The sequence below is a fragment of the Myodes glareolus genome, chromosome 17 (assembly GCF_982192425.1).
Source record: "Myodes glareolus chromosome 17, mMyoGla1.1, whole genome shotgun sequence".
NCBI classification, from domain to species: Eukaryota; Metazoa; Chordata; class Mammalia; order Rodentia; family Cricetidae; genus Myodes; species Myodes glareolus.
This window is the reverse complement of record NC_142042.1, coordinates 16,142,816-16,164,896: the sequence shown is the minus strand read 5'-3', so window position 1 is coordinate 16,164,896 and position 22,081 is coordinate 16,142,816. Positions and strand designations below refer to the sequence as shown.

General features: G+C 39.4%; 1 protein-coding gene across 2 annotated transcripts in view; it reads right to left on the bottom strand.

The window, feature by feature from the left end:
• The window catches only part of LOC125412829 (uncharacterized), a 32,470-nt gene extending 10,389 nt beyond the window's left edge, over positions 1-22,081 (bottom strand). Inside the window, exons 1-15 of one of the 2 annotated variants that reach the window (XM_048453695.3) lie at positions 21,931-22,081; positions 19,048-19,256; positions 16,604-16,731; positions 16,088-16,197; positions 15,151-15,347; positions 14,561-14,803; positions 13,725-14,005; positions 12,918-13,130; positions 12,061-12,163; positions 11,583-11,776; positions 9,353-9,446; positions 8,185-8,327; positions 7,026-7,106; positions 3,563-3,755; positions 2,551-2,678 (exon numbers count right to left, since the gene is read on the bottom strand). In XM_048453695.3, the coding sequence (XP_048309652.3) occupies positions 2,551-2,678; positions 3,563-3,755; positions 7,026-7,106; positions 8,185-8,327; positions 9,353-9,446; positions 11,583-11,776; positions 12,061-12,163; positions 12,918-13,130; positions 13,725-14,005; positions 14,561-14,803; positions 15,151-15,347; positions 16,088-16,197; positions 16,604-16,731; positions 19,048-19,237 (2,298 nt within the window). In that variant the 5' untranslated portion in view covers positions 19,238-19,256; positions 21,931-22,081. Of the gene's footprint in view, positions 1-2,550; positions 2,679-3,562; positions 3,756-7,025; positions 7,107-8,184; positions 8,328-9,352; positions 9,447-11,582; positions 11,777-12,060; positions 12,164-12,917; positions 13,131-13,724; positions 14,006-14,560; positions 14,804-15,150; positions 15,348-16,087; positions 16,198-16,603; positions 16,732-19,047; positions 19,356-21,930 lie in introns of both variants that reach the window. The other variant, XM_085677614.2, reaches the window with a different exon arrangement.

Here is a 22,081-nt window from a genome sequence, read left to right as displayed (position 1 = left end):
ATTCTTGAGCTTTCATTTATTAGTTCTGCAGAGGAACGAGCTCTAAGGACATGAACATACATTTCATCTTTAACTGTTGCATTGGGATTTTTTAATCACATTTTCTTGATAAAAGAATTTGAATGATGTGTTTCTTTACAGTGTTTTCTTGTTTTCTTCCTTCCTTCCTTTCTTTCTTTTTCTCCTTGTTTCATAAACAATAAGATGGAGTAATATATTATCCATAGAAAAACCCAACACAGTATGTGTAGTAAAATTAGATGTTCAATGGAAGGTACTAACACTTATTCCTTCAGAATACATTTGAGTCTTGTACCATACACTTGTCACCATTGAGAACTCTACTTATATCCAATTAAAAACAACAAGGAGTTATCTGTGTCAATTAGATGATTCATACCATCCATATACTCTTTGAACAAAAACTGAAAGTAATTTTAATGGTAAATTTAGAAGATAAATTCAACAAACTTTAACTTTTTATTAACAATGCACAAGGATTATAAGACATTTATACACTAAATTGAATGTGCGACATTCCTTCAGGGTTCCTACTTCATGAAAGAGCCTTCCAGACATTCTACAAGACACAAAAGAAAGTGCTTGACAAACTACCAGTGTTTAGATGAAACAGTCTTTTAAATTTCCTGCTTCATAGAAAAGTATGCTTGATACTTTGGGCCTGTAGGCTGAAGATGTCTCTCCCAATGTTATAGAGGAACTTTGGGTGACTGTCCAGGTAATGAGATGTCTCTGATAATTCTAGAGTTTTGGAAGTTGCTTACAATGCATTTCCTGTTTACTTAGGTGATATTATATCCTTCTGGGGTCTTTGATGGTGTTCAAGACAGATAGTTATAGTTTTCCTTAGTTATGATAAAAGATAAATTATATATGAAACTTTAGCCTCACAAAGAAATATTGTAACTATAAGTTTTGCTTGATACCTGTTTTGTTATATGTAATATTACTGCGTTAAAGTTAAAATTTCCTTTTATTTAGACTAAAAGGGGGAGATGATATGGGATTCTCTTTTGTATGCTATGAACATGTTTTATTACCATTGGTTAATAAAGAAGTTGCCTTGGCCTATGGCAGAGCAGAATAAAGACAGGCTCCAAGAGATAGAGAAAGAGAGTAGGTGGAGTAAGAGAGATGCCATGTATCTGCTAAAGAAGGAAGATGCCAGGAACCTTTCTGGTAAGCCTCATGCCTATGAGGCCAACTTTTGGAGGCCCATATTTTACATTGTCTGGTGGTCAGAGAATCTGAACAAATTACAAGGCACAATTTGCACCTTCCACACAGGAGGTGGTTGCCTATCTCTTTTAAAGTAAAACAACCTGACACAAACCTAACAAGTGGTCAGGATATGCTAATGTTATTCTGCTCCTTTTATTATAAATTAGGTTGCCTGTGGAAGAGGTGTTTTCAGGACATGACAAAACAGACATAGGCAGGACGTGACCCAAGTCATTCCCCTGCTACCTAGGAAAGAATGCTAAGGAAGTTTGTATTACCTGCCCCCTTCAGTTTACCTTGATATGAAAGTTGTTTAGAAAATAAAGATGGGTGACTTTTAGGATGTGATTTCAGATTTTCAGGATCAGAATGATTCCTGAACTCCCTCCTGATACTTTCATGTGAATAGTGTTTTGATTCCCACACCTCCACACCTCTGGTATAAGAAATAATTTATATTGGCCCTAGAATCCAACACATGGTGATACACAGATTATTAGAAATGGGGTTACTTTAAGATATAAGAGCAAGGTAAGAATATACCTAAGCCATTGGCAAAGCAGTATGGTAATTAATATAGCTTCTGTGTGATTATTCAGGTCTGGGCAGCTGGTAACAGAAGTGCAATTATCATGCAAGCTCTGATGAGTGGTGATGAATGACTGACACCTTGCAGGTGTTAGGCAGGTGATGAGAAATGTCTCCATGACAAACGTTCAATTATGAATTGTTCCTCCAGTTCAAGGCAGAGACATCATTTTTGAAACATGATTTCCATGGAATTGAGTAAGTTTTGAGAATGTGCCCATTTACCTCTACCTTACTCCTCTCCTACAGATCCCTTTCCCACAGGTTTTTGCCAAGGGGTTTATGCCAACAAAACACCACTATGTGTTTCCTCTCTTGGGAGCCTATCCTTTTTTAAATATTGATGCATCAATAGCATCAGTTTAAGACCACCAGATACACGTGATGAGGAGAACTGCATCATGGCACAGCCTTTTCCTCTTCTTACCAGTGTTTTCAGAGCTGGTACCAAAGGACTAAGTCTGAGCCTCTAAAAGACTTTTGGTTCAGTGAAGTCTAATTATTCCCTTTTTTGAAAAGATATAAATGCCTTATCTAATGGTATACAATACTTGGTGTTCTTTTCTCTAGAATTGTGACTGAAAGAATCAAGTTCAACTCAACTTCTATAGTTTTGTTTCTAGGCAGAAGGTTACATTCTATATGTTGAATTGCAGGAGGGTATTGATACACAATGAAAAATCAAGAGTAACTTCATCTGCCACTCCCTTTCTGACTCACCTTTTCTACATCCCCAAGACCCTCGGTGTCCAGAAGGATGAAGGTGTGATTAGCCTTGGTGGGGTGGGGCACACACCACATCCAGATGCCCTTGGTTTGAGACTGCACTGTGGAGCCCAGAGGGAAGCCTGTAGGGAAGAGTGGAATAAAGATACATATCTGCAGATAGACGAGAGAGCTAAGGACCTGTTCTATTTCTACATGGCAGAACATCCCAGGAAATAAAATGTTGTCTCTATCTCATCATAAGCATCTGACTTCATTTACCATCTATATCAAGAAACAAGAGGAAGTCAGTTATGTGGACAATGCCAAGTAAGGGTCCAAGATGGAAGTGAAAGAGGATCTTCTGGGTTAAGTGAAGGGAAGGGTGTTACTGAAGAAAAAGTCTGAACAAATAGGGTTTAAAGCCTGAGTGGAGACAGGAAGATCAATTTAACATCATCTCCAGCGACACAGTGAGTGTAAGGCCAGCCTGCTACACCTGAAATAATCAGACACAAGAAAGAAATGTATATGTAAATAAATGTTTAAATGAAATTTTTAAGTAAAATAGAAGACTGGTGACTTAAAAGATATAGAGGTTATCGGGGGTGGAAAAGAAATTGAAAGAAGATAATTTTACTTTAAAAAATTGGTAAATGAGGTATGGGGTACTCATGGCGGAATGTGGAGCCCAGAAGGATTTTTCCATGTTAGGTACCAAAGTCACCTTAATGTGATGGGCACATTCCACACAGCAAGCAAAGTATTTTCTAAAAAGAGGAGAAACATCTACAACTGTTGAGTGAAAGAAGGTTAAACAAATTAATTGGAACCGGAGGAGCAGCATGAGTTATTCCATTGATAGAAGTCAAACAAGGAAAAGGAGTGGATGCCTATCATTAACTCAACGTTAAGGTTTATTTTCCTTCTTCAGCTAGATTGGCATTCCTACATGTGACTCTACCACAGCAAGAACCTAAGCTACAAGGAGTTCAAGCAATTGGCTGTTATCCGGTACAACACGCACCATTGTTCTGTCCAGCCAAGCAGTTCATCAGGTATGATTTTCCTGTGCGGTACATGCCCACAATGCCCACCACCACCACAGGCTGGGAAATACTGTTAAGAATCTTGATGGCTCTTCGATTCACCGACAGCTGCTTGTTCTTATTTTCCACCAGACATATGGGGGCCTCCATGGTTTCTGATGCCATGACAACCTGTCACATCGAAAAGGCTGTCAGTAACAATATTGCATCCTGAAGGCACTCAAGGCATGTCCATCAGAGCTTGCTGCTTGTGAGGCTGGACTGGTTTCCTGGGCCGCTCTCTATCAAACCATGAAACTACACATTAAAACCACACCAATGTTTTCTGTCCCATGTTTGTGTCAAATGTCATGTTTGGTAAGTGGGCACAGCAGTGTGCTCTGTGGGTAAGATCTGGGGGTGAATGCTCATCTCTGAGTGCCAGCTGACTCAGGCCTCTCATGGCATTTGTCATTTCATTGAAATTTCGTTTTCTTTCTTTTTTTTTGTCTCTTGGAAATTTCCCTCTGCCTCTCTTTTTATAGTACTTAAGTCAATTAGACAAAGTGCCCACAAGAAAGGAAACCAGCGTGGTCTCATTTTAAGACCTATAACTTAATTATGCCATTTAAAAAAATAAATTTGGGGCTGGGAGGTGGTGGCGCACGCCTTTAACCCCAGCACTCGGGAGGCGGAGGCAGCAGGATCTCTGTGAGTTCGAGACCAGCCTGGTCTACAAGAGCTAGTTCCAGGCCAGGCTCCAAAGCTACATAGAAACCCTGTCTCGAAAATTAATTAACTAATTAATTAAAAGTATATAAATAAAAATAAAAATAAATAAATAAATAAATAAACTTGGAGGTGACATTCGGGAGAACCTGGTTCTGGTGGCCAGGATGTGGACACTAATTTGGAAGACTGGAAGGCAACCGTTCCTTTCTCTCTTGAAGAGTCGCCTTTGTTGGGATGAGTCATCCTACGGCCCTGTTTTAGACTTGCTGAATTGAAGCAGCAGGATTTCTGTCGAATGCCTTCTGGATCTGTGAGGTTCCTATTTGCCCCAAATGTAAAGTGTATCCATTACATTCTTGTACCATGAATAATGAAAACCCAGAGACAGATATTGGGGTTCAACCTGAAGGTCAGAAAAGAAGAGCAGCCAGCCACAGACTCTAACCTCTACCTCAGTCCAAAGTGGTGATCTTGCCTCCAGGAATCTTCAAAAGGAAACTGAGATGAGACCTGTCTCCTCCCATCTTATATTCCTCTCCTGTTCTGGGATTAAAGGTGTGCACCACTACTGCCCGGCTTCTGTGACAAACTAGTGTGCCTACTGGAATTGAAGGTGTGGGCTGCCATTGACTGCTCTGTATGGCTGACCCCTGTGGCTGTTTTACTTTTGGATCATCAGGCAAGCTTTATTTATTAAAACACAAATGAGATATCACTACACATTCTAACTTCTGTGAAAGTCTTTAGCTAATGTAGCATAAGATCCATTTCTAAACACAGACATAAAGGCATCAATTATAAATATGAATCTATTTAAACCATTGTCTAAAGTGCTGCTGATTCAACATTCCCAGAGCACCCATGAGTCTTCTGTGTACACACCAGGGTTCTCTATAATAACTCAGGATGGTGAGCTGCTGATTCTGCAGCCCGCTTTCACTTCTGTCTTGTGCAGAAGTCCCGAGAGCATCCATGTATCACATGCCCAAGTCCTCAACACAAATTTCTCTACCCACACAATTGGCTTTCTGTGCACAGTTCCTTTCCCAAGAGGATTTTCCTGACTGTGTCATCCTTAGCAATCTGCATGTGCAGGTCAAAAATCTCCTGCCGGTTCCTGTTTAATTTCTTTCCTAACACATTTTCTCTAAGCAGAAAGAAGAAACCAGACTTCCCCTTCAAATCATCCCCACTGAAATTCAAGTTCTTCTTGCAAGAATCTTTTATCTGCATGAATGCGAATGAATTTAGCTACATTTTCTGCCACTGCATAAAAGATTTTTTTTTTGCCCACATGGTCAAAATACTCCTCACTTGATCCTGTGCCTTAGTAAAAGTCTCTTTTATATTCATTTTCCTATCACTCTTTTATTTGTAATAATATGTGTCCATTACTTAGGAAGGCAGGTATTTTCTGTGACATTCTCCTCAATTCCTTCTGAACCCTCACCAGAAAAATCCAGTGTCCAAATTTCATCAACATTCCTTTCAAAGCAATCTAGAATTTTCCTACTGTGCTTTTTACAATTCTTCTGGATTATTAACCTTAAGTTACTTCTGTAAGTCTAAGTATTTGTTATGGTACCATGCCATATTTCAGTGGCTAAGTGTTATTAATTTCTAAGTTTACCTCAACAAAATGCCAAATTAAGTTGCTTGAAATATGGGGAAAACCCCTCTCATATCTTGGAAGCCAGACATACAAAATTATATACAGGATGTGATCTTCTTCCAAGCAATTTAGAGGTAATAACAATTCTTGCTTCAAATTCCAAGATGGCATCATTTTGAAAAACTTAACTAGTTATAAATGTTCAAATATATCACGGCGCTTGAGTATCATATGAGTCCAGAGCTCCTTGCAACCAAAACTCCAGTCTATGACCAAATATCCAGTGTCTTATTTTCTACAATATTATTGTAAATGAATGTATCTATATGGAAATGTCTGGTATAGAAAGCTTATGTTCATTGTCTTACTGATCCTGAGAGGAGACCAAAAATTACTTTTTTTTAAAAAAATTACCTTTTAATTTTAAATGGCAAAAGCAGTAGAGGATAGGCTAAAAGAATTATATGAGACTTTAAAGTCCATCCATGGAAAAGTCTAATTTGAAGAATTGATTTTTACCAAAGTTATCTACCATAAAAAGGGACTTGTCACAATCTCCTTTTTCTTATAACAGTTTTATATGATAGATTTGTTGATAGAGAAGCTGCTAGAGCTCCTTATTGCTAGTCACGTGTTTTCAGTATGTGCTCTGATCTGCATAGGAACTGTTTTCCTACAGTCATATAGTAAACTCTGAATTGCATGCAGAATGAACAGGCTGAGTGAGTCTTAGAAAGTTTGGCTCAATATTCATCAAGTGAGATTCACATCATCCAATTCTATCCAGTCTTATTTAATACCATGATTTGCTTATTTATTATATATTTGATGATCATAATGCCATAGTCAATGTGGAATTCAAAAATGTCTTGGAATGTTTGCCAACTAGGATCAGAACACTGTGGTTTAGCATTTGATAGTTTGTTTGCCATTTATAGGGGTCAAGACAAGAGCACTTGGTTATGTTTTACAAAGGGGCATCTTACTATTCTATTTTTGCTTAGCTGCTCTCTTTCTTCATACCTCATGTTTCACAATGAGTCTCCATCATAGCGCATTCCACCCAGTAGAAGAAGGGAAAAGAAAAGAGTCTATGACTCCTCCGACAAAGGACATACCTTGGATGAATCTTCATGCACATTTCTGTTTATACCCCATTTGCAAGAATTTGGTCTCATTGAAATCTCTCCTCCAAAGTGCTAAGGTAGATATTAAAAGAAAGACAGATAGACAGTGAAAGAAAGAATTGCTGTATGAAAATGAACATCAAACTATGGCAAATTAACCATGAATATCTCATAGTATATAGTAAAAAACAGATAAATATCATTTTATATATGCCATATATATATATATATATATATATGTGTGTGTGTGTGTGTGCGTGTGTGTTACCAGATATTTACTTATGTATAGGATTATAATTGAGTAAAAAGGAAAGTAATCAAGTATGAGTTGAATGAAAAATGAACTAAAGGTAGGTGAGATGACTCAGGGAGTAAGAGGATTTGCTGTGTAGGAATGTGGACCTGAGAATCCCAGATCCCTCTACATTTGGTTCCAATGCTTGGAGGCAAATCCAACAGGATGCAGAAGTCCCACCAGGTTGCATCCTCAGAAGTCAGCCGGTAACTGCAGAGTTGCCATTACTAGCTGAAGCAGCAGTAGATTCTGGTGTAGCCACTGTGTTGATGGAAAACAACACAGTTCTACAGCTGACTGGGTACCCTGTTTTTGTTTGTTTGTTTGTCTTGTCCACTTGACAAGTTGTCTGAGAAGAAGGAATCACAATTGAGCAAATGCCTCTGTAAGATTACCTTATGGCCAAGCCTGTGCGGTATTTCTTTAATTAGTTGTTGATTGGTGATTAATTAGTGATGCCACCCTGAACAGGTGGTCCTGGAATCTATACAAAAGCAAGCTGAGCAAGCCATGGAGGAAGTCAGTAGGCAGCACTCTTCCATGGTCGCTGCTTCAGTTTCTGCCTGCCTCCAGGTTCCTAACTCAAGTCCTGCCCTTACTTCCCTTCAAAATGGAGTGTGACCTAAGCATTGTTAAATGAAATAATCCCATTCTCTCCAAGCCATTTCTGGTGCTTATTACAGAAGTAGAAACCAGAAGACAATGGTATAAAGCAATAATCACCCTTCTATCAATTTGAGACGCCGCACAGATTATTAAACATCAAACCAGTCCACCTTCCAAACATGAAGTAGGCACAGTTTTGTAATTTTTGTGTTCTCTACCTATTCTGTGTGATATTGTGGGGTAGAATACCTGACATCCAAGATCCTCTTTCTTTTTCTCAGTGAATTGTTTCATGCGTTCCTGATGATGCTCCCCTTTCTCGGCCATTACATACTGTTCCATCTTGCGCATATCCTCTAACATTTTTATGGTAGCTTGGGCATATTCAGCTTCTTCATATGTGATTGAGAAGGAAAAATGAATGAGAACATTAATGTAGCGTTTCTGTGACAGCTGCTTCTTTTTGCTATTGTTGCTGTTAGACAGAAGAATTCTGTCACCTTAAGTTTTCACTGGAAAAAAAAAATCCCATTTCTCTTGACTGCATTTAATCCTTACTCATGAATAGTTTTATAAACTGCAGAACACATTTGCTATATAAACACTAGTGTGTCTGTGTGTTTGAGACCACTGTAGTAGAATGATTATATGTGTAAGAGCAGGAAAAGCTGTGGTAGTTAGCCAAAGGTAGTTAACCATCTCATGTCTTTTATAAAGACATCAGATGCTAAAACTCAATGACTAAAAAGTTAGTGATGGACTGATGTGAGCATTCTTCTGACAGTGGCTGGGATACACTGGCTACATACCATGTTGTCTTGACCCAGCTAAGAACTTGTACAGTCTACACACCAAAGTCAGACTCCTTTCCTAACTTGGAGAACATGAGTACTTTCTTCTCATGACCATTATCACAAAGCAGGTTAGATTCTGAACTGCACGAAAAGACATTTTTCAGTCACATCTGATTCATTCTATAATGCATAACACTCCAGGTGCATACCAAGGTACAGGTAAACTCTGAATAAGTGCTCTGGATTGAAGAAATCTAGAAACATGGTGATAATAAGGAAGTAATGCAGATTATGGCAAGTAACTCCCTATTTTAAATAGCATCTTGATTATAGAATTGAAAGTGCACCTCAACTTATGATGGACTTTTCACAAAAGGATTCTGTTAAGGTTGTATTAGCCAGTACTGTGTGTGACTAGTGGCTAACATGTTTTCTTTCTACTTGTGCTTCACCTTTATAAACTTGAAGGCAAAATACATATGCAAGCATCAAGAGTAGACGTTCATTTAGTGATAATCATCTGATGCCTTGGAGTTGGTCTTAAATCTGTGTCCTGGAAAGAGTGTACAGGAGAAAACTCTGTTTTTGAATTCATAGAATATAACAACAAGTAGGCAAAATACCTTTTTCTTTGTTTCTCTTTTCCATAACCTGAATCTCATTCTGAAGCCTTCTACTCTCTTCTTTCATCCCTTCCTTGAGCAGTCGTTCCTGTTCCTAAGAAGGAAATTGAGTAATAAAAGTACAAGAATAACAAGATGGATGAATTTATTCTTAGCTGCCAAAGTAACACCCTTTTTTACAGTCAGCTTACAATACTTTTTCTCTGTTGCTATAGTTAGTTATTTTTTGACAATGTCATGCATGTATATAATGAATTATAGTCATTTTCATCACCCATTATCCTCTTCATCCTTTTCTGAGATAGTTTGGATCCATTGTTAACGTGGATGGTTCTCTAGAACTCAAGGTATGGGATACATACCTTGGGAGAGAGAAAGAGAGAGAAAGACAGACAGAGAGAGATACAGAGAGACAGGTAGAGACAGAGAAAGAGATACAGAGAGAGAGAGAAGAGAGAGCACCCAAGGTTGACAAAACTCATTCTTGAATTTGGTGACCTAAATACTGACAGTCCAGTATTACAATGCGTAGGATTGCATTGGTCCATTCAGATGGTTTACTTTTACCCGAGGGAACATTAATATGAAAAAGGTCAACCCAATAGGAATAGAAAGACATTGAAGAAGATGTCAGAAAATGCAAAGATCTGCTGTGTTCTTGGATAGGTAGGATTAACATAGTAAAAATGACAATCTTATCGAAATCAACCTACAGATTCATTGTAATTCCCATCAGAATCTCAACATAATTCTCACAGACCATGAAAAAACAATACTCAACTTCATACAGAAAAGCAAAGAACTCCACAATAGTGAAAACAATTTTATACAATAAAGGAACTCCACTATGGAGCTATAATAATAAAAACAACTTGGTATTGGCATAAAAACAGACACATGGATCAAGGAATAGAACTGAAGACCCTGACACTAACCCACACACCTACAAACACCTGATTTTCAACAAAATTTATACAATGGAAAAAAGAAAGCATCTTCAACAAATGGTGCTGACATAACTGAAGGTCAGCATGTTGCAGAATGCATATGGATCCATATCTATCCCCGTGCACAAAACTCAAGTCAAAGTGGATCAAAAACCTCAACATAAATCTAGTTACACTGACCCTGACAAAAGAGGAAGTAGAAAGTGGTCTTGAATGAAATTGGCACAGAAGACCACTTCCTGAATAGAACACCAGTAGCACAGACACTGAGACTGACAATTAAAATTGGGACCTCATGAAACAGAAAAGTTTTTGTAAGGCAATAGACATAGTTAATATGTCTACATACATAATGGGAAAAGATTTTCACCAACCCCTCATTGGATCTAAAGAGAAAAATCTCAAATGACTGAAATACATTTAAGGAATTGTTCAACATTCTTAGACATCAGGAAAATGCAAATCAAAATGAATCTGAGATACCATCTTACATCTGTCAGAATGACTATGTTCAAAAGCACTGAAGACAGCTTATGTTGGAGAGGAAATTGAGTAAGGGCAACATTCCTGCATTGCTGGTAAGAGTGTAAACTGGTAAGACACTTTGGAAATCAATATGGCGGCTTCTCAGAAAAATATGGGAACCAATCTATCTCAAAAACTAGTTAAACCATTATTAGGCATATATCCAAAGGATTCTCAATCCTACTACAAAGATCTTGCCCAACTATTTTCATAGAATCATTATTCATAATAGTCAAAGCCTGTAAACAACCCAATTGCACCTCAACTGAAGAATGGATAAAGAAAATGTGCTACATTACACAATGGAGACTATACAGCTATAAAAAAGCAATGACCTCTTGAATTTTTCAGACAAATGAATAGAACTAGAAAAAAATAATTTTGCGTGTGGTAACCCAGATCCAGAAAGACAAAAACGATATGTGCTTACTCTTAAGTGAGTATTAACAGTAAATACAGCATAACAAAATCCACAACCACAGGGAGGCTAGATGACAAAGAGGGATCAAAGAGGGATGTATGGATTTTCCTGGGAAGGGGACATAGAAGAGACCTTCTGGGTAAACTGGGGCAGAAGTAGGGGCGATGGTGGGACATAGGAGGGGTTTCTGCAATGCTTAATGAAATGAATTGCGTTTTGGATTAATAATTCATGCAAATTACAGGGGAAGATTAAGGTAGACTGTGATATTTAGCCTTCTGCTGTGCTTTGGAGTGAGGACAGTGAATGACAGAGCTGAAATGACCCAGCTCAGTACCTGTAGTTTAAGGGCCAGAATCCTCTCTTGCTCCTTCACTATCTGAGCTCTTTCACCAACCATCTTCTCAGTCAACTGCCTCACTCGTTCCTGATGACGTCGTTCTCTCTCCTTCATCATCTGCACATGCTTCTTTTTCATTTCCTCCAGCAAGACTACACTGGCCTGTGCAGAGTCAGCTTTTACCCGTTCCACTAGAGAAAAAGGGAAGAAGAGTAAGTACCTCTTCATTATGATCTCTTTCCTTGTTCTCCACTTCTGAAGAGCAAGCTGTGTGACTTTTACGAGGGAACCACATAGAAGGGTTTGTCCTCTGAGGTAACCATAATGTTGATGAGTGTATTTGCCAAACTCAGCAATGACTTCAGAAGCCAAGACAATCTTGCTGTTCTTGTTGTGGTTTTAATAGCAACAGGTTTAGTGAAGATTGCGAAAACTTTTATGAGATAGGACATAGAGTTCTTGGGTCAATTCTCACCTTCGATTTCCTTTTGCTTTACTGTGAGAGCCTGGTCTCTCTGTAGAATTGTCGCTGCCATAGCCACGCTGGACTGCAAGTATGCCTGCAGAATCTCTTCAGCCTTGGAGTTCCCAAGAACACATGTTAACAGAAGGAAATGGTACAAGTGTTTGTTTCTGTCTGTTTGTGCCATCATTTCATAAAGGAGCTATGCTTTTTGTATTGGGTAATTCTGGAGCTCATATCTCCTTATCACATGCTGCCACACAGAGAATTGTGAAACCTTCTAGAAAGAGTCTTGTAATAAGTTATAGGGACATCGAAACAAATTTGCTCCCATCAAATGGAGAGTCATGTTCATTACTGGAAACACTAGAACTATGGTTCAATGTAGGCTGAAGATGCTCAAGAATGAGGCCTTATGGGGAAAGCAAATTAGAGGAATTGAAATAGACCAAGACAGAAGGGAATTGAAAGCAGGGGTAACACCTGACAAGTAGAATAGTTGACCCTCATTGCGCTCATAGGTCCTGCTTTTCTTAAAGCCAGCTTAAAGGCTAAACTTATAAAAGTATCATCTCTACTTAAGCAACTACCATTGTATCTCTGTCCTCTATAACATCACATGTCTAGCAGTAACTGTGAGTTACCTCATAAAACATGTTATTTGAATGCACTGATTTGTGACCACTTGGAACTCATCTTATGTCATTAATGGACTCCCTTGGTGTTTTATTATTTTTCTGACTGGTTTAGAAACTAAGTACTATGCATACAAAACCTCAGATCCATGTGCAATCACATCTGGTCACACTGGTGTTCCATGCAGGCATGTCAGTAGCATCTCACTGTTAATGGATAAAGCTCTTGATTACCTGTATGCCCTTTCTGGGTTCCCTAAGGTACTTTTTCTTCAACTCTTCTCTCTTCTCAACAAAGTGAAGATATCCACCTGGCTGGGAATAAGCACCCTTTGCCACTGCTTCTTCTAGAGGGCTGAAGATGTTCCGAAGTAACTCTGAGCACAGGTCCGATGATAGTTTCATGTTCTTGTTACAGGTGACCTTCCACCTCTTTTCTAGCTGAGTCTTTAATCCAAAAATAAAAAAGCAAAACAGGAGTCACGGGAAAACTTTAGTTCATCCACAGAACTTGAAGCAATTCTCAATGAAGGCTCTTTTTACCTATGGCAGGGCCTAATCTTTTGCTCTTAGCCTGGATTTCCTATTGCAGCCCATCTAAAGGGTGTTTAATACAATTACATCTACTTCTACAACACTTAGTTGAAATAGTTCCCTCTTAAAGCAGACCAGTCATCACCACAAATGGAATACATGGGATGCAACATCGGCCTGGCCAAGTTTCTTTGCTTTTGCTTAGTTTTGACCTTAAATCAGTATGATGACAGGAGACATCTTATCAAACTGGAGCCTCCACCCATCTCTTATATGTGTACAATTAGGATGAATGTTGTAAATATACATTTTTTATACAAATACAAATGTAAAATTCATTCAAAAGCTTCAAAATTTGAGTCCAAAACAAGAAAGTTGTTTTTAATAATTATGAAAAGATACAGTCACTATCTAGTAACAAGTGCCTCTCAAAAGAAATGCCTGACATTTCCTTATAATTTTCTAAATTTCACAATCCCTATCTATTTAAACATGGCACAAAATTACCAATAGTTCCTTTTGAAATGCGTGGTCTTCATCTTTAAAGGAAGTCCTGAGGAAGATTTCTATGGCTTCTCTCTCACAGGTCCTGTGCAGGTCCAGCAGCTCCTGGAGGGTCTCTGTGGGCAGCTGCACTCCCTGGCTCATCTGCTGGTCATAGTGGGCAATGGCCTTTTGCATTGCTGCCAAGTTCTCTATTTTTGCCAAGGCCAGGACAGCATTCTCCATGCAGGGGAGATCCCCACTGCTGATGGCATCGATGTATGAGAGCACCAGTTTCTCTAGTCCTGCAAACAGGTGGTGATGTTTGTTTTAGAGTGAAGTAGTTTCCGTATTTTCTGAGCATGTCCACACATAATCAGTACACTCTTCAGTAGCATGAATATTAACCAGAAGCCTGATAGCAAATGCATACTTCCAATCTAGCCAAGCTCAGTATTGTACAACAGAACCTTAAGGTAAACAAAATGTTTTGTATCTGTGGCTCCCATTATCACTAGCCTCATAAAGCTATTTTGCTCTCAAGAGATACTACTCTTTAAAATCTGTACTCTTTAAAATCAACTTACATTTAAACTAAATGTAGATGTATATGTCTTTGGATGCCAAACTGCACAATGCAAGTCCATGTTAATAGAGAAATGATATGTATAGAGTCTGGTTGCTTTAACTTACAGATATTTTTCAAAGACAGGTCATTTTCTAACCTGCAAATTTATGAATTTGCTTTAGGATATCTAGAATTTGGAAAACCTGACAAAAATGAAGTGTGGGGGGTGTAATTTTACCACCAAAGAGTGTACTCTCTCATACTATCAAGCAGGACTGGGCAGGCGACTCACGAGCTCCATTGACCTTGACACCTCCCGGGAGAGCTTTAGCCTTGGAAGAGCTGAAGATGAAGGAACGGAACTCTGCCACCTGCTGCACGAAGTCAGAATCCAACTCATCATCACACAGGTTCTCAAGTTCAGAGAGCTTCTTCCACTCAGTGGGTGGATAGAAAACAAAGCATTTCTTCCTAGGGAAGAACTTTCGAATACAGAGTCGGGGCAGGTTGTAATTTTTATCTTCTTTGCTGGTACCTGCAGAAATTAAAGAAAATATAGCCCCACAGCTAGTAGGGTGTTAATGTGTTTCCTTGGGGATTCTTCTAATAAATGTTCCTTCTGTTCCATTTTCCACTCCGTTTTGGCAGTACGAATCTCTATATAACTTGAAAGGATTATTAAAATAATCTGACCAAATAACAAAGTCAATGTGCCTCCATTGCCAGGGAACACTATCATTAAAATTGGCATATTGAGACAGATACAAAAACCACTTCTTAGAAATAATGTAGGAAAGTAAAATAGTGAATATTAACATCTGCAACAAAAAGCAGTTTCTGGTACTCTCCTCCCTATTATCCAGTCACAACTCAGGACGGTACCTTGTTTGAGCTTCAGGGAATTCTCCAGGTACTCATCAGCTGTGAGGCTCTGTCCATCTGCTTCAAGCCTTACAGTCACATCCCTGAGAGTCCACACAAAGTCAGGGAAGAAGCTCACAAACTCAGATGAGTCCTCAGTCCCATTGCTATGAGGTAAAGATGTTGTTCTGATCCGATCGGTCAGCTCTGTCACATATCTAAGAAGCTAAGGAAGAGGGGTGGAAAAACAGGGTCCAAATCCTCACATCAGTCTCCTCTATCCCCACACCTTGCATTGCCTTTCTCTGACCCAATTTTCAACCGATTAATAGGTGTATGACTTTGTTGTGGGATTCCCTTCTGTATGCTATGAATATATTGGTTATTAAAGAAGCTCTTTCAGCCAATGGCTTAATAGAATAAAGCCAGGTGGGAAATCTGAACATAGGTATAGAGACAAAGTTGGCAAAGTCAGTGAGACGCCATGTAGCCACTAAAAGAGAAAGATGTCATATCTTACTGGTAGGCCACAACCTCGTGGTGATACACAGATTAATAGAAATGTGTTAATTCAAGATGTAAGAGCTAGTTAGAAATATGCCTGCATCATTGGCTGAACCGTGTTTTAATTAATAGAGTTACTGTGTGATTATTTGGGTCTGAGTAGTTGGGAAACAAGCAGTCTCTGTTTACATGACATTGACACTATCATGTACTTCTGCACTTGGATAAATGTGTGTGTGTGCTCATGTGTGCATGTGCGTGCATACATACATATAATTTAACTGTACAAACACATAGGCCACTATCCTGTGAACAGAAGAGATTCAGTCGTTTACTTTCCCTGCCCCCCCCTAGTGTGTGTGTGTTTGCGTGTGTGTGTGTGTGTGTGTGTGTGTGTGTGTGTGTGTGTGTGTGTGTGTGTGTGTATTTCTGCTCTGTGCTACAACAAGGATACTGCAGCTGGTCCATGGCCTGCTGGTTGATGGCTCCCATGCTGTTGTAAACAAAGGTGCTGCTTAGAAGTATAGCCAGGGCAAAAATCCAGCAGTCGTTGTCACTGTCACCCTGGAAGTCAGAACACATGTGGGTGAGAAATATGTTTTGGTTCTGCCACTTTCCAGACCAAGTGTAACAAGAGTATGATCGCCTTGAGTGTTTCTAAAAGAATTAGAAAAACTTATATAATGCTTACTATCTATACAAGGCATCCAAATTCAAGCATAAATGTCCAACGAAAATGACAAGGTTTTTGCATTTTTGTTTGGAATGATTCTCATTAATGCTGTGTACCTGTTGTTCGTCCCATGAACACTGTGTGTTAACTACATTGCTCTTCTATGATTCTTGTAAACATTTTTCCTCTACTCTGATAGCTAAACTTACACACATGTTAGATAAATAAAATGTCATTAAAAACTATGTAACGTAGGAGATGAGGGTATAAATTGCAAACTGAGCCCTCAATTCTTACTTTCTCAATATCTCCCAGGCCCTCAGTGTCAAGCAGAACTAGAGTGTGGTCTGCCTTCTGGGGATGAGGCACACACCACATCCAGATTCCTTTGGTGTGAGACTGCACTGTGGAGCCCAGAGAGAAGCCTGGAAAACAGAGAAGAGAGAAGAAAGTAATACAGTTAGCAGAAGTATTTCAAGATCTTGATATAAATTAGTAAATTAAAGGCCAGGACAGCTAACTGACACTAAAGTTTCAGCAGAAAAAATAACTAGTTTCCAGTCTAGTCATTCAGTGTGCAAGACTTGCACCAAGGTTGCAGAAAAAAATTGAATTCCTGAGTACACTGAATAAAGCTGTGAAGGTGAAGTGTCAGTTGTTATGGATACCCCGGGATGCAGAAGATGCCAGGACTCTGTGACATACAATGAGAAAAGCTAGGAGGACTGAGTGTCACCAGTCTGAGATGGAGGATATGGTTAGGAGCAGAACTAAACAACCTATTGGAATCTACCTGAAGCCTCTACCTGCTCTGTGACTGCTGGATATGAAGCTTGGTTTGGTCTTTGTCAGGACTTTATTCTTGTTTTGGTATGGTCTTCCCAACTATCCTGTTTATCTTTGGAATGGGAATTTTTATTTTATACTGTCATATATTGGAAATGTCTAAATGGCATTTTAATTTTCCATGAGATCACAGCGAAAAATTTTCCTTGAATCTCAGAAGAGACATTGGAATTTTATATGCCATTAAAACTTCATGACTATGAGGATTTTGGAAATGGATGAATTTTGTGTTCTGAGATAACCAAGAGCCAATAGAGACCAAAGGCAGAATGTTATGGCTTGTGTGTGAACCATTACTGTGAGACTCATATGTTTTAGTACTTTGTCCCTAGTGGGTAGTGCTAACTTTTGGAAATGTAGACATCTGGAAGGTGAAGATTGACTGGCAGAGGTAGACTAGTAGAAGGCCCTTGGCGGTTAACAGTGACTCTAACTTGGGTCTTGTAATTCTTGCTGTGTAGGTGTGATGTGAACAATCTGTAAGCTTCCACTGCAAGGGATGAAACTACTGTGTAAAGTCTTCCCTGCCGTCATGAACTGATATTCCTTAACTGTGAGTCAGAGTAGATCCTTCTTCTTAAAGTTGTTTCACTCAGGTGTTTCATCAGTGCAACAAGGAGAATACAACCTAAAATAATTGCATAAACTGAAACAGAGTTTTATACCATTCATATTAGCATTTATCATAGAAGCCAATGTTTCTATGTGTAGATGAATAGATAACAAAATTGTTATGCACATACAATTATTGAACTCTAAAAAAGTAGGAAAATTGCTACATGCCCTAATAATGGTAAGTCTTGACACTATCATGTTAAATAAAATAAATAAGTTACAAAGTTACAAAAACAATTCTAATGAGTCCACTTATGTGACTTTCCCACTGCTGTCAAATTTAGAAACATAAAATGTCAGATAATGCTAAGAGATCAGTTCCAGATGGATTTCATTTCTCTAGGGGAAAATGAAATAGTACTAGAGACAGATGGGTGTTGTCTGAGTTTTCTGTCCTACCCGGTTCCTGCAATCGTTAAGTCTCCCAAAAAAAATCACACAGAAGTCTATGTTAGTTATAAACTGATTGGCCCATTAGCCCAGTCTTCTTATTAACTGATAACTTATATTAGCCCATTATTCTTGTCAATGTTAGCCACATGGCTTGGTATCTTTTTCAGTGAGGTGGTCACATATTGCTTCTTCTGTGACAGGGCCAGGACTGTAGAATCTGCTTCCTTCTTCCCAGAATTCTCCTTTTCTCATTGACCCGCCTCTACTTCCTGTCTGGTTGTCCAGCCTACACTTCCTGCCTGGCTACTGGTCAATCAGCATTCATTTAAAATATAATTGACAGAATACATACCATTGTCCCACTCCAGATGGGGGTGATGGATACACAAAAATATAGATATACCTACTGCCACAAAACTGTATGTTTAACAATAGTTGTAAATTTTATGTCAGATATTTTGTAACAATACAAAAAAATCTAAAGTAGACAATATGAATTGCAACTTTTTAAAATTTAGACACCAGTGGAAACTTCTTGTTATAGAAAGAAACATAATAACATGTTAAAGTTTATTAATACATAAATTAGTCATTTTTACTATTGCTTTCATCTAGGAAAAGAAATGATTTTTAAAAGGAAAAATGGGAACTTCTTGTGATGGTGCAGGGCAATAGTCCCAGCACTCTGGAGCCTAAGACAAGAGAATCATGAGTTGAAAGATAGCTTGAGTTACATAACAAGACCCTGTCTCAAAGACAAACAACAACTAAACAAACAACTCAGCTGTGGCTGAAATATTAAATCTTCACACTTGTATGTTGGACACTGATACTGATGATGTAGGTAGACAGAGGGGACCCAGCACAGCTGTGTTGGAGGCACTCACCTGTGTTCTTCCCAGCCAGCTTGTTCATCAGATAGGATTTACCTGTGCGGTAGAAACCCACAATGGCCACCACCACCACAGGCTGTGTGATGGCCGACAGGATCTCCAGGGCCTTCTGATTAGGCCTCAGTTGCCCTTTCACATTCTCAATCAAGCACATGGGGTCTGGCATACAGGTCTCTGAGGCCATTTTCAGGGTTGTCTCCTGTCTTCAAGTAGGATGGATCCGAATTAGTTTGTAGCAGCCCGAAGGCAAAGAACTAAAATTCTTCAGTTTTGTATGTATCAGTGAGCTAGTGAGTGAAAATCTGTTTTCATTTAGAAAATTATAAAACTATTAAGAATTTTATGTAAAATGTCAAAGAAATGATTTAGCATTCTACAACTCCCATACTCAAATATTCCATTGGCTGACTGTTTTGTCTTTCTGACCTTCACAATGAACCCTAATTTCTGTCTCTGGGTTTTTATTCATCTTGCCACACCTCTGCTTCTATGTTATGGTTATGTGACTTGGTGTTCTTATTGGACTCCTGACAGTGGGAGTCAGGGGAGGGTGTCTCTGACTCTTTTGCCTGCTCTTGGGACTGTTTTCCTCCTACTGGGCTTCCTCACCCAGCTCTGATCTGGGGGTTGTGCCTAGTCTTATTGTAACTTGCTATGCCATGTTCAGCTAATAGGGAGGCCTGCTTTCTTCTGAAGGGAAACAGAAGAGAAGGAATATGGGGGAGAAGGGCTGGGAGAAGTAGATAGAGGGGAAACTGTGGTCAGGATATATATTTTAAAATAAGAAAGTTATACCCTGAATCATAAGCTTTATTAGCTATATTCTAAATGTACTTAAACCAGAGAAGATGAAAGAACCTTCAACCAGTAGCTAATGGAAGCAGATGTAGAGATTCACAGCCAAGCACTAGGTTGAGCCTCTGGAGCCCAGTCAGAGAGAGGGAGGAAGGATCATATGAGCAAGAGAGCAGGGTCAAGACCATGATGGCGAAACTCACAGAGACAGCTCCCAAGCTAGTGGGAGCTCATGGACTCTGGACTGACAGCTGAACGGAACTAGGTTCTCTGAATGCTGATGACAGCTGTGTGTCTTGTTCTGTTTGTTGGGCCCCTGGCAGTGGAACTAAGATTTATCCCTGGTGCATGAACTGGCTTTTTGAAGCCCATTCCCTATTGTGGAATACCTTGCTCGGCCATGATGAAATGGGGAGGGGTTCTGTTCTACCTCAACTTGATATGCCAGGGTTTGTTGACTCCCCATGCCTTACTCTCTCTGAGGAGTGGAGACAGGGGTAGGGGGAGAATGGAAGGAGGGAAGTTAGGAAAAACCGTGGTTAGTATGTAAAATGAAAGGAAATTTAAAATAAAAAAAAACATAAGCTTCATTAACTATACACTAAATGAACTTAAATCAGAGAAGATGAGAAAGTAAATATTGAAAATACTGCAATATTTGCAAAAGAAATTTTAAACATTGGATGTTGCTGAAAGCACCTGTGATGTGGTTAGTAAGCGAGCAGGGAGCAAGTCAAGACCCAGAGAAGCCAGGGTCACAGGAAATTCATTACCTCCTGCTGTACACCCTTAGGTGTTTTTGTTTCGATTTCCTGCTTATTAGAGAAGAGAGAAATAAATAAGAAGAAAAGGAAGCGAAAGAGTGGGGAAAATAGAAGATGGGAACCAACAATGGTGACAATTTTTAAATAAGGGAGGGAGGCTGGTGGCCAGAAATTTAGAGGGGGGTTTTCAGAAGTGCTGGAATAATTGACTGAGAGATGAGCAGGTGGCAGATAAAGCAAATGAGACATAATCTTTAGCCCTGTGAGGGACTCTGAAAGGAAACCCTTTGGTAAAGCACAGGGTCTGATTCCCACAGGAGCAGGGGAGGGGTAAGGACTGAGTGGGTCCTAGGTTTGAGTGTCTCTACACTGCTGAAAGAGGAGATCTGCTGTGACCGGAAGTTCCCCCGAAAATAGCCCCACTTGTGTTAATGAACCCACAAGGCTGACTGACTTACATGGAATATTGTTAAGTCTGGACCCAGATTTTCCTAGTTTACCTTTAGCTGCCTCCATGGCCATTTGCGAATCTCTGTGCTTGGCTTAACCTCCTGTGATTATCAGATCCTTTCTAGAATGTACAAAGAGACCCCTAATTCTCATCCCCCCAAAGGGTTAGATTTGATAGCATCTGAGGCTCTCTCACTTTATCACATTTTACAGTACATTTTAAATAGGCAAGGGCCAAATTTTTCTTTGCTCTACAACTATAAAAATTGGAGACTCACCAAGGTATAATGTGGTGTCTGGGATGACATAAATCTATGTTTCTGGGTCATCATCACTCACATTTGACTCCAGAATAAATTGCTATTCTCTTTAAGTTGGAACTGTGTTTTTACACCTAGAAAATGTTTCCTCTCTTTGTCCTTCATTATGGCAATGGCTCTTACTCTGTGTCTCATTCTGTTTCCCCACATAAATCAGCTGCAGGCAGCCCTTTCTGTAGGAGTAGGACTAAGCTCCATCACTGACCATAGTTATTTAATGTTGTCCCTGTCAGCAGAGACAAGGTGAACACAGAGAGAGACAATCCTGATGCATACCCTTGCCCTGTTTCAACAACATGTCTGCTGGTCTCTTAACTCAAAGCAAGCCCAGTAGTGGCATTTAGAGACTGGCTGCCTTGATAATGCCACACAGGATTCATCTGATGCCTTGCTCCAGCCCATGCCTAGGAGCAGCCTTTCCTAGCTCAGTAGTTTTTAAGAAAATAATTAACCCTTATAAATGCCCTCTCGCCGCTGCCCAGCTTATAACCCTAGAGCTCTTCATAGTTGGAGAGAACATTGAAAAGAGAAGTAACTCAGTCTCTTACCCGCTGTTGATCCCACTGTGGGTGAAAAATCCTTTCTGTTCTCTGTTATTTCCTCCTGCAATGCTGGGAGACTTTCTGTATTTCCCCAGGTAATAGGATTAGAAATCCCGGCAATCTTTGCAGTGGATCAAAGAGCTATGAAACTGAAACC